At 36.7% G+C, this 11,451-nt stretch overlaps 2 protein-coding genes across 3 annotated transcripts; both read right to left on the reverse strand.

Annotated features, from left to right (window-relative positions):
- Window positions 1-5,084: 5,084 nt before the first annotated feature.
- LOC113313486 (laccase-17-like) lies at window positions 5,085-7,573 on the reverse strand. The gene is made up of 5 exons (XM_026562269.1): window positions 7,352-7,573; window positions 6,841-7,237; window positions 6,599-6,727; window positions 5,510-6,481; window positions 5,085-5,421 (listed from the first exon to the last, which is right to left on the reverse strand). The coding sequence occupies exons 1-5, from the start codon at window positions 7,499-7,501 to the stop codon at window positions 5,291-5,293; spliced, it is 1,779 nt and encodes a 592-aa protein (XP_026418054.1). The 5' UTR covers window positions 7,502-7,573; the 3' UTR covers window positions 5,085-5,290.
- An 813-nt stretch (window positions 7,574-8,386) lies between these two features.
- LOC113307782 (E3 ubiquitin-protein ligase SDIR1-like) lies at window positions 8,387-11,132 on the reverse strand. Of its 2 annotated transcripts, none has more exons than XM_026556231.1 (9): window positions 10,944-11,132; window positions 10,427-10,559; window positions 10,220-10,274; window positions 10,076-10,128; window positions 9,735-9,963; window positions 9,469-9,583; window positions 9,265-9,310; window positions 8,936-9,064; window positions 8,387-8,789 (listed from the first exon to the last, which is right to left on the reverse strand). In XM_026556231.1, the coding sequence occupies exons 2-9, from the start codon at window positions 10,502-10,504 to the stop codon at window positions 8,664-8,666; spliced, it is 831 nt and encodes a 276-aa protein (XP_026412016.1). In that variant the 5' UTR covers window positions 10,505-10,559; window positions 10,944-11,132; the 3' UTR covers window positions 8,387-8,663. The 2 variants fall into 2 exon arrangements, with proteins under 2 accessions (XP_026412016.1, XP_026412015.1); XM_026556230.1 differs by having other exon boundaries at window positions 10,427-10,565.
- Between the last annotated feature and the right edge of the window lie 319 nt (window positions 11,133-11,451).

Here is an 11,451-nt window from a genome sequence, read left to right on the forward strand (position 1 = left end):
TCTTGTTTCAATACCATCGTGATTAAGAGCTTTCTCCTTACTTTCAAGAATTCGTGATATAGGAGACATGCTTGGGTGCGGAACCTTGGATGAGAAATACTCAATCAAAGGTTAAGGTATATAAAGGAGTTTGTAAGGAAGTATTCACTGGGATGGCGGTCGGTTCGTGATATGTTATATTAGGGTTTCCGTACGGTCACAAAAGAGAGTTTAGTGTACCTTCTGATGGTACGGGACCCGTTGTTCCTAATAGTTTTTTTTTTTTTTTTTTTTTTTGAACCAAAATTGTAAGGGTAGAAAAACAGTGTGCTAATTTTTCAATACTGCAATTCTTCCTTATCTATGAGAAATATTTTTCTTTGAAAATTAATGCATTATTATCTCAACAAATGTGAGTTTAGAGCACAAGAGAATTAATATTCATGAAAAGAATTTAATCAGAGAATGTTAGCTCAACAAGAATTCTTAACATTCGAATCTGATCGAAATTATAATCGAAAGGTTGCATTATGAAAAAGATTATTGCTCATCATATTCAAGTACTACTTGAGACACATAGTACACATGTCACGTAGTAATCCATATCCAACAGGAATTTCATGGATAAGGTTCCAAGACTTGTGCTTAGATTGCATAAGGGTGAGATGTACGCTCACCACAGGAATTATGTTGTTGTTTTCTTTTGTTCTTACTTTTGAAACATGAAAATGATCATAGAAATTACTGTCATCAAAGAAGAAATATGATTAGAAATCTTACCTGAGATTGCTTGCCTTGAAACGCACAGTTAATCAATAAGATCCTTATATCCTGTAATTATCAAATTCATGTTAGCTTGTTGAGCTATTTCAAAAGTTTCAACCCTTTTAGGAGGTGTAAAGGAATTCTTTCGAACCCATATTTGAGATGGTGTCACCGAATTCTTCTTAAACCGATTTTGCATACTACCCTTTTGACTTGTATGAATATTTGTGGACCATGAAGTACTGACATTCCTAGAAGCAGATTTGCTTGAATGTGATTTCACCTCAAGAGGTTTAGACAACCGAATATCAAGTACACCCTTCAGAATTAAATTCAAGGTGTCTTAAAGACGGTCAAACTGATAGTTTTTCAACCTCAGTTTACACTTTCTTTGAACATGTCCTTTAGTGTTGCAGTAATAACACATTTTCTGAACTTCAATGAAATCAGAATAGGTAGTTTTATCATACTTGTCTTGTAAAGAACTTTTTCTCCTTAGAGTCACAGTTTTTTCTTGGTCAGAGAATTTTAACTGATCATCTCTTATCAAAGTAACAGTACTTTGTTTATCAGTTTCTGACTGTGAATTTGTTAGCATATCATGAACAGTAGGTGTTCTTACTTTTACCAACTCATCTCTTTGCACAGAGACTGTATTCACGGTAGTTTCTTTAGATTCACTATTGCAACGTGGAGTAGAGTTCTTACTCGACAAACGTTCGATCTCTAAGGAATTATCTTTAAGATCAGCTACAAATGAAAGAATTTTCGATTTCACATTGGCATGTTCATCAAGAAAAATCCTTGTTTTGAAATTATATTCAGAAATACTGCCGATAAGAGTATTGACTTTGTGTTTCAGCCGAATGACCTCAGAAGCCTGAATTATACGTTTGAAAATCTCAGAACTTTCTCTGGCTGCTTCCCGTTCTACTTCTGAGTCAGACTCATCGGTAAGATAATAGGGATGACACTTGTCAATATCTAACTGTTTTATGGAAACACACTGTTCGTTTCTAAGAGAGTTTGAAAAATCAGGCTCGTCTACAGAATCCACATAAACAGTTTCTTTTAAACTAGTGCAATGTTTATCAGAGATTTTACTCTCTTCCATATAAGCAGACTGCTTCAAACACATACTTGTTAGGTGTTGACGTGTTTTCATGCTCTGATACCAATTGGAAACGCGGGGGTACCAAAATACACCACCAACTTTTTCTTAGGCAATTTGTATGGACAAACTCAACACAACTTTGAGAGTTAACCTCAATCAAGGAATAGTATCTAGAGTTATCTCTCTCTCTCTCTCTCTCTGTTGCGATTAGAGCGTTTACAGAAACAAATCCGTTAAATTAATCACAAAGAGATAACTTGGACGGTACCAAAGACCAATGTCCAAGAATCAATCAAGTCGTATCCAACAAACTAGGTCGAATGTATCTACTATTATTGATTAACGCATAACCTGTGATATTTCAATTATAAAGATAAACAATATAATGCGGAAAAATAAATAACACAGACACCAGAAGTTTTGTTAACGAGAAAACCGCAATGCAAAAAATCATCGGGACCTAGTCCATATTTAACACCAAACTGTATTAAGCTGCTACAGACACTAGCCTACTACCAATTAACTTCGGAATGGAATGTAGTTAAGCCCTAAAAAGTATCCTACCGATTAAGGTATAGTCACGCTCCTTACGCCTCTTGAATCCCAGCAGGACTCCATGCAATTGATTCCCTTAGCTGACGTTACACCAACTAAGAGTTGCTTCAACTCAATTGAAGACTTTAAACCAAATCTGCCTCCCACAGATTAAGCCTATATATGATTTCTTTTTACAATCAAAAAGTTTGATCAAAGGTGATGGAAATCGATAGCAATAGACAAAGTCTAGCTAACCTCAAAATCCGGACTTATGCAACCCAAAGTGCATCCTAGATTATTATTCACCTCAAAAGTATAAAACTTGTGGAATCAACAAATTTTGAGACGAAGAGAACTTTGATGATTTTTATCTATCTTGATCGAGTGAGCATCTCAACAATCGATCAATATCAGGATACTCGAGTTATCATGGGAAGATAACTGGACCTAGCTTCATGAATCCCTATGAAGTCTTTGTAGTCTCTAAACCCTAAAAGGGTTAGGAAGAGGACGACTCTAGATACAACTAGGACACACCCTAAAGTAGTGTCGGGATTCAAAGATCCTAGTTGCTTGAAGTTCCCCTTTTATAGACATTCAAAGCATAGATTGCTTTAAGTTTAAGCTAAGATAGCTTTGGAACCAAGCAATCAATTACCACCCTTAGATTAATTTTTGAATCTAATTTTCATAAACAAGATATACACTCTGGTTGATGAAGTTATCCAAAATCTTCGGTTGATCTTCGCCTTCAAATGGTAGAACGCAATGATGACTGTCGTGATCCACTGTTTGTCAACTACATTTCTATCCTAGTCTGAGACTTAACTAATTGTAGACTAGAAATCAAGATATAGTTTTGACAACTAAATTTGACAACAAGCTTGAGATAGCAACACTTGTAAGTTCGACCGAGCAATGCTCTAATAGAAGCAGCTTCAAGGGGGTACATTCAGAAAAGAAAAGAGCACAAAAATTTATCAACTTCGGAAAACACTTTACAGGCTTAAACAAGCACCGCGTGCTTGGAATACCACGATGCATGTATTTTCTGGATAACGTTTTCTTCAGATATCCTATTGAATCATCTCTCTATATAAAAAAAAAACAAAAAAAAAACAATGATGACCGTTTTCTCTGTTGTCTGTATTTATGTGGATGAATAAATTTGTGGGTGTACCGAACCAGGAATGATGTACAAATTTTTAAAACCCATGATGAGAAGGTTTGAAATGGCAAACTTGGGCCTAATGAAATACTTCCTTGGTATTCAAGTGGATCAGCCCCAGTATGGTATAATATTATCTCTCAAGAAAAATATGTTACTGATTTGTTGAAAAAACAAACATGAGTGATTGCAAAAAAAAGTTGAAACTCCCATGGCAATGAATAAAAAATTCTCAAAAGATGATGAAGCACAAAAGGTAGATGTATCCTTTTTTATCGAAGTCTTGATGATTGGTTCGGTTATTTATCTCACAAACACAACACCTGACACTGTTCATTCAGTTGGAGTTTATTCTCGATTTATGCATAACCCTGGCAAACTACTAAAATGATTATATGGTGCGTCAAGGACACCAAAATTTTTGGCTCAACTATCAAAGGAGAAGACAATTGTCTCGTCCGGCATACCGATAATGATTGGGCAGGTCCAACAGATGAAAAAATGCTCCATACTAATTTTTGTTCCCTTTAATCTAAAGTGATTACTTAGTCTTCAAAGATGTAAAATACAATTGCATTATCTTCCCTATAAGTAGAGTATATCTCTGCAACAAGTGCAGCTTGTGAATCAATTTGGCTAAAGAAATTTTTGGTTGATCTTCTACAACAACAAGAGTCAACTTTTACCATCAATTGCGACAACATATCATTGATGTCAACTATTTCAATGACAAAATATCCAATTTTTCCTAGCAGATCTAAGCACATTAAATTGCAATATTATTTTGTTCGAGATTTAATGTGAAACATTGAAGCGGAGTTAAAATTTTGAAATACTAATTTGTAAGTTGCCGACATCTTTACAATATCACTTCCAATATGAATATTTAACGGTTTGAGAGGCAGCATAAAGAAATCAAATTAAGTAAGAGTGAGATATTAATTTGAAATTAAATCTTCTATAAGAGTTACAAAACTCGCAGGGGCAGAACTACAACCAGACTAGGCCTGGCTTAAGCCACCCTAAAATCCCAGAAAGTCTTTTCTTTCACTACCTATTTTAGTTGAGCTGATAAAAATAAGCCCAAATAATAGGCTTAAGCCGCCCCTGAAAGCCCAAAAGCCACTCCCAAGTTAAATTTCCAGCTCCGCCCCTGAAAACTTGTAAGGTCTTTGTCTAAATGAAATAGTATAATAGCACAGGTGTCGATGTCAAGTCTCTACTTTGTCTAAATAACATGATGTAACCAATCAACAATAAAGATTGAAATCAAACCTAAAATTAGACGAGTTGCTTAAGTTTTTACCTGTTTTCACCTTAGTTTCCTGCTATGTTGTAACAAAAACAAAATTAATTTGTTATCATTATAAGGCTCCTTAAAGAAAAGGATTTGGTTGGTGAAAAGAATAAAGAAAGGTTAAGAAAATGAAAATATTTTTCTTTTTTTTTAAACAAACTGATCTTCAATTATAAGGTTTGTGACCATTGTTCATGGATTTATCCTCACAGCATAACCATTTGTTGAACTCAAAAAATTTATTCATTGATAATTATTATTATTAAACAGGTAAGTATTCCCTCAAAAAATATTACAAAAACCTTAAATGAGATGAACTCAATTTCTCTCTGTTTTCCAAATTGAGGCCGGAAATAATCAAATCACATAGGAAAAACAAAACAAAAGCCAGGAACACAAAAACCAAACAATAAGCCAAAGAAGTAAAAGGTCAGCATTTGGGTAGATCTGCCGGTGGAGGTATAAGCTTCTGATTAGGGAGTTTTCCATCCAAGACTAGCCATGCCATCTTCAAACCCCAACTCGTGTGAATTTCCAAATGGCAATGCATGAACCATACACCTGTGGCACAATCGTCATGAACGTATTGTCAGAAAGCTGAATACAAATAGCAAAAATTTGAAGTCTTTTTTTTTTTTGAATCACTAACCTGGATTGTCAGCGCGGAAGCGAATAGCAACCCAACCACCAGATGGAACTCCAACAGTGTTCCTCTCAACTGGGTCAATGAGATTAAATTTAGCAGGGTCGTTAACGGCGTCATAGTTTCCAAATCCTTGGCCCACGACAAAGAAGTTATACCCATGGAGATGGAGTGGGTGACTTTCGGCACCCAGAATACTAGTGTCCTGCAGGATTAACTCCACGTTGGTGTTGAATGGAAGTACCACCAAATGAGTTGTGTTACTGATCACATTTGTGTTGTTTGGTGGATATCCGGTGTAGTTAAATGGATGGATTGGGTAACTCGGAAAGTAAGGGCTGTAAACACCATTTGACTGCCCTGTAAAATGAGCCTGAAGTAATGCTGTGGTTGGAAGAGCAAATGAGACATTATTCACTGAAGCTGAAAACATGGATCCATTTGGTCCTTGACATGTATGGTTTTGTGGGCATGGGTTTGTGCCGAGACCCACAGTGAAAAAGAAGTGTTTATCAATATTTTTGGGGACGTTAGCGGGGTATTGCTCTGATGCTAAGCTGCGGAACCTGTTCGCGAAACTGAAGGCACGGGCAGTGTCATTTAGAGGGGGAAGAGTAGGTTTAAAGAGTTTACTCTTTGATTTCTTTGTCCTAAAATTGAACAGAGAGGGAGATTCATATTCGAGGATTCCTGTGGTGGTGGAGTTGTCGAAAGTGCCTTGGCCAGTAACGTAAGGTCTTGCAGCCATAACAAATGAGGCATGTGGATGGAAATGTTTGGTTTTGAGAAGAACATTGCTGGTTTGTCCAGGTGTGAGAAGAATGGTATCGGTTTCAAAAGGCTTAATGTAAACAGCATCAGCATCTACTACCGTAATTGTGTGATTCGCAATGCTGAAGAAGAGCTCGTCATTAAGTGCAGCATTGATTAAACGGAGAAGGTAAGTTTTCCCGGGCTTCACCTTCAGATTGAATGTATCTGCACATTCACCCCGTGCACACAAGAAAAAGTCTGGCTGTTAAAACTCTAAATGATAATTTATACTAGGAAGTACGATTAACCAACGGACCTTGGGATAAAGATTTTACTATATACCTTTCGCGGAGCAATTGTATAACGGCCCTGGAAGTCCGTTGATAGTATAAGCATCAGAAACATTTGGGCCTCCTCCAGTTCGAAGAGCTTGGCTGATGATTGCTTCAGTGTCTACATTAAACCACTCTCCTGCAAATCATATTATTGATTTGATGTTAGCTAGCTAGTAATACTTGTTCATAACATACCCCATAAATCAAATGGTTAATATACTTTGTTCACTCGTCGGAATAAGCACTGACCGAGAATGACAGGAACTTCCTTGTACGGTTTAACGAATGGGTAAGGTACGTTTCGCTTAGGGAGGATGATGGTTGGTCCATAAAGAGTAGATCTGAGCCAAGAAATATGAGCATGCCACCATAGAGTTCCTCTTTGCCCTGTTATGGTGAAATTGTAGACATAACTCTGTCCGGTTTGTATAGGGCATTGGGCTACATATGCAGGACCATCATACCATCCACTTCTCAGTTGTCTGATTCCGTGCCAATGGATGGTGATATTGTTCTGGACATGGTTAACCACCTTAACAACTACCCTGTCTCCTTCCCTGGCGAAGATCCGAGGTCCTGGAAATTGTCCGTTCACTGTCACGATACTCCTCGTATGGCATAGTCGTGTCACCTTTTGCATTTGAATCTGCAACAGAAGTTTAAAAAATTGCAAATTGATGAGAAATTATTATTGCATTCATATCCGGAAACAGAAAATTAAGAAATTGAAGGTTGCCGTAAAATCATGCAATGTGCATACATTAAACGTGTAGTGCCTTGTTTTTCCTCCTGTTGCAATCGTGTTGTTGTCCGCAGTTACAACTGACGCTAAATGCAAAGTTATACATAGTGCTAAGAGCAAATAAACTCCGAGAGAAGGTAATGGTGTTGGAAAAGAAGAAGAACACATCTCTCTCTCTTGATGAGAACAAATGAAATAAAAAAAAGAGAAGTCAAGAAGAAGGTGTAGTGGATGTTGAGTGATGAGAGACTATGTTTCATAGTTTTTATACAGACCGGAAGAGAAAGTTTATTGTCATTTGGTTGCATGATTAGGTGATTGATGGGATTATCAAAGAAGTAAATTGTAGGTGCATCTATCTAGTCAAGCAAGCCTGGACTACATATTTTATTTTGTTATCTACCAAGTCTATGAAATTTTTTTCCAGTTACTTGATGATACCCTCTTTCTCCTTCAATTGACCATTACTTGTGTATTTTGCAACAGGTTGTGTAGTTAGTTGATACTGTAAACTGCTAAGGTAGCGTTTTAACCTTGGTCACAGTTGTATGTGGACAATTAGGGCTACCATCTTTCAATTTACATGGGACAGTTTGTTCAACCTCTATTGGCCAAGGATGCTATTACTGATAAAGGAACTAAGTATTTTCTTGGGAGATACCATTCTAATAAGGGAGAAAGGACGTACCATCCGACTTTCTTTCAAGCAAGACTAGGTATTTCCAGTTATGTCTTATCTAATTACTCTGCCTTATCTATCAAAAGAAGTGCCCAGAACCCCAATCCACTCCTCAAAGCTTATGTTTATGAATCTTCCTGCTCAAAGTTTTGAAATTGTAGTTGTACCAACTGAGCATGATTTTGATTGATCTTAAGACAAATCTACATAAATATACGTGGGATCATTTTCCCCTAAAGATTTCTTTCTCTTTCCTATTCTTGGTAAACATCTCTCTCATACAGGATGGACTTATCAATTTGTACAGAATTTCAGAATTTCCACCGACGATATGCAATAGGAGCTGTAATGCTTCACAACACAAACCAAAGACAAAGATAACGAACGGCATACTACTTTGGGTACTTTGTTTGTTAACATGTTAGGGTGCATGATAACAGTTTGGGTAATTTGGAACCGATAACAGTTTCCATCTTCTACATCTAAATACACCTTAGACAAGCACAACAACCTTTAATTACTTGCATAATACAACTTACATCATGGAGTACTATATATATTCACGTGGAAGACAGCACTATTTATCTTGGTATCTTTACAGTAACTACTTTAAATATTTGGTTACTGTGACAGTATTGACGAAGATATTCCTCAAACCATGTAGGAAACATCATTTCCAGTCTCCCCGTTTTCCTGCCATCTAGTCCCTGCTCTGAACTTACACACAGGGCAAGTCCCTTGCTGCCGAAGCCATGGGTCAATGCAGTTAGCATGGAACTGCACAAAAGGAAGAAAAAAAAGTACACAATTGTAAATTCGTGATCAAACACCTAAATGATGCCCAGTGCTGACAAATCTTTTAATGCAGATTGACAAAAGATACCATTATGTGTTAATAAAATCAAGAAAAAACTAGGAGGAACCTGATGCAAGCATGGCAAGCTACGGACAATTTCTCCCACGTCGACTTGCTCCAAGCAAACACTGCATGTCAGCCCATCCTCCGTGCTCTTCAGAACTTCATCTGGCTTAGCAGCATCTGGCTTTTTTTGCTTTGATATAGCATTGAAAAGTTGAAAAGTAAGAACATGTTTGTGTAACATGCATTTGTTATACGTAAAGATGAGGAAAAACTCATGTTTAGATGTTTCTATTCTTTAAAGCTCAACCTGCATTCTACTATTATAATAGATCATGTCTATGTTTATATAGGGGGTCATCCAAGGTAGCTACAAGGATATGGAAGTAATACCTCAGGTATGGCCGAAGATGAGGCCTGTTGTACTGTTGAACTTTTACTGTAAGCAATAACCACAAGATATTAAAAAAAAAGATTTGAAAACTTGAGTGAGCTCTGTTTTAATGAAGAAACTGTCAATTGAAGGAAAGTAAGTGTATTAAAGAAAAATGCATCAGTCAGGCAACAATCCTGTAAGTCATAAGACTAGTTACTTGCCTTTGCGGTCCAGCAGCCTTGTACTTGTGAACAGGAAGGGCATTTATCTCTTCCTCACTCAGCGATTGTGCAGAGGAACCATTATCAGAATCAAGAGCTCTAAGAGTTTCATAGTCTGCAAAAAAACGAATAACCCTTATTTATGACTTGCTGACACTATAAAACCTGACAAACATCATAAATATAAATTTTGATAATAGTCAATCAATGATGTGCACTGTGCAGTTTCATATGAAATAAAATATATATGGCAGTGTAAAACATACCTAAGTCATCGAATTCCCTGTCAAGAAGTGCAAGTTGAAGTCTGAGTCCCTGTAACCGTCCTCTAGTTGCAAAAGCTATGGATGGTGGCATGTGCAAGCGCAACTCAGTATGACCCAACAGGCCACTGGCGGCCGCAGCATGAGCTTGTGCCTGAGCCTGAAGTTGCTGGCAAGTTGCATACATTCTAAGGCTTGTGGCCATCAAAAAGACCCCAAGAACTAGCCACAGCTACAAAATAAAAAACACAGGAATACTTCCTTAGAACATATAATCTCCAAAAGAACAAGTCATCAAAAAGATTTACTGGCCCTGTTGAAATATCAGCAGTTGTATTGAATACCAGAAAGTTAGGTGACATCTGATGTGAATTTAATATCATGAACAACAAAAGAACTGCAGGAACAAACAGTAATTAGAAGCGAGAAGTGACTAAAAAAAGTATAACAACACAAAACTTTTAAATAAAGGAAGAATCAAAGTGTACCTGTTACAAGAAAAGCCATTGAATTGGTATTCACTGGCCGACCTGCATGAACGCGCTGATAGAGAAAGAGGCATGTCAATACAAATACATAATAAATACTAAATGAAGCACCTTAACTTTCTTTTTTTTTTAACAAACATGAAGCTTAGTAAACTTTGAGTTCTTCACAGCATATATCACACTGAATGAATAAGATTTTATACGTACCACTTGGCGACGTTCAGGAATAAATCCTGGAAAACCACTTTCTATATCTCCTCTTGTCCCTCGGAAAACGAAACTCATGGTTGCTTCAAATTGATAAATAGCAAAACTCTACAGAACTCCCCGTCTTTAAAACCTATATCTATCAACAAAGTAAACATACAAGCTTACCTTTGGAAACCATGTGTACATGCATTGTATCAATCAACAACAAAGCAACAAATTATACGACTTTCGAGAACCCATTTTTCAGAACCTCTTAACATAAACTATGCCATCACCATAAATAACAATGGCTTGCCAGTAAGAGAATTTCATGCACCATTATCAAACATTCATATACCTACACACAAAATAAGACCTCAACTACACCTTTCTAATTATCATTTCTGAAAGAACCGGTTCAATTAAATAACAATGTTCAAGGAAATTTCTAAATAAATAAAACCCCTAATTTATTTTTCTCCAATATCAAAACCCTAAAATCAAAATTTGAGGGGAAAGAAATATAGAGAATTACCCGCTGAGTGAAATGTGAGGGATCCGAAGCACAAAAAGAATGAAATAATTTAAGTGGCGTCGTAGATTTCGTCGCCCTAAAACACACTATGAAAAAATCGTTCTTGTTCTTGAGCTTTTTTTCGTCCTTCCTCCGTTTTCTGAGGGATAAAAAAAAACGAAGAAGGAAAGAAAAACGAAGAGGAGGCGAAAAATGTCAGGTCTTCTTTACTCCTGTTTGACTGACGTGGATGGATAATATTGACTCCATAAGACACTTGAACATTGTGGGCCCAATTTTACTTAAATCATTATGTAATGGAACATGGATGCTAAAGGCACACCAACACTAACACTGCTCGGACGGGTGCTAGAATTATTTTCTTTTATATGAGTTATTATCTGCCTTAGCAATATCGATACCCACTACATATATTGAAATGGAAAGGTATTTATAATTGTACATGCAAAACTACAAGAACTCTCACACCAGCAGCTAGCTCATAGAGAGCATTATAGTCATATTAGAG

This window comes from Papaver somniferum, chromosome 9, assembly GCF_003573695.1.
Source record: "Papaver somniferum cultivar HN1 chromosome 9, ASM357369v1, whole genome shotgun sequence".
Lineage (NCBI taxonomy): Eukaryota > Viridiplantae > Streptophyta > Magnoliopsida > Ranunculales > Papaveraceae > Papaver > Papaver somniferum.

Coding starts and splice junctions, on each gene's coding strand:
- LOC113313486 (XM_026562269.1), bottom strand. CDS start 7,501: ATGTGTTCTTCTTCTTTTCCAACACCATTACCTTCTCTCGGAGTTTAT. Junction 6,728..6,840: donor GGAAGTTCCTGTCATTCTCG/GTCAGTGCTTAT, acceptor TATGATTTGCAG/GAGAGTGGTTTAATGTAGAC. Junction 5,422..5,509: donor CTTCCGCGCTGACAATCCAG/GTTAGTGATTCA, acceptor ATTGTGCCACAG/GTGTATGGTTCATGCATTGC.
- LOC113307782 (XM_026556231.1), bottom strand. CDS start 10,504: ATGAGTTTCGTTTTCCGAGGGACAAGAGGAGATATAGAAAGTGGTTTT. Junction 9,584..9,734: donor CAGGGAATTCGATGACTTAG/GTATGTTTTACA, acceptor GTTTTTTTGCAG/ACTATGAAACTCTTAGAGCT. Junction 8,790..8,935: donor GCTTGCCATGCTTGCATCAG/GTTCCTCCTAGT, acceptor CCTTTTGTGCAG/TTCCATGCTAACTGCATTGA.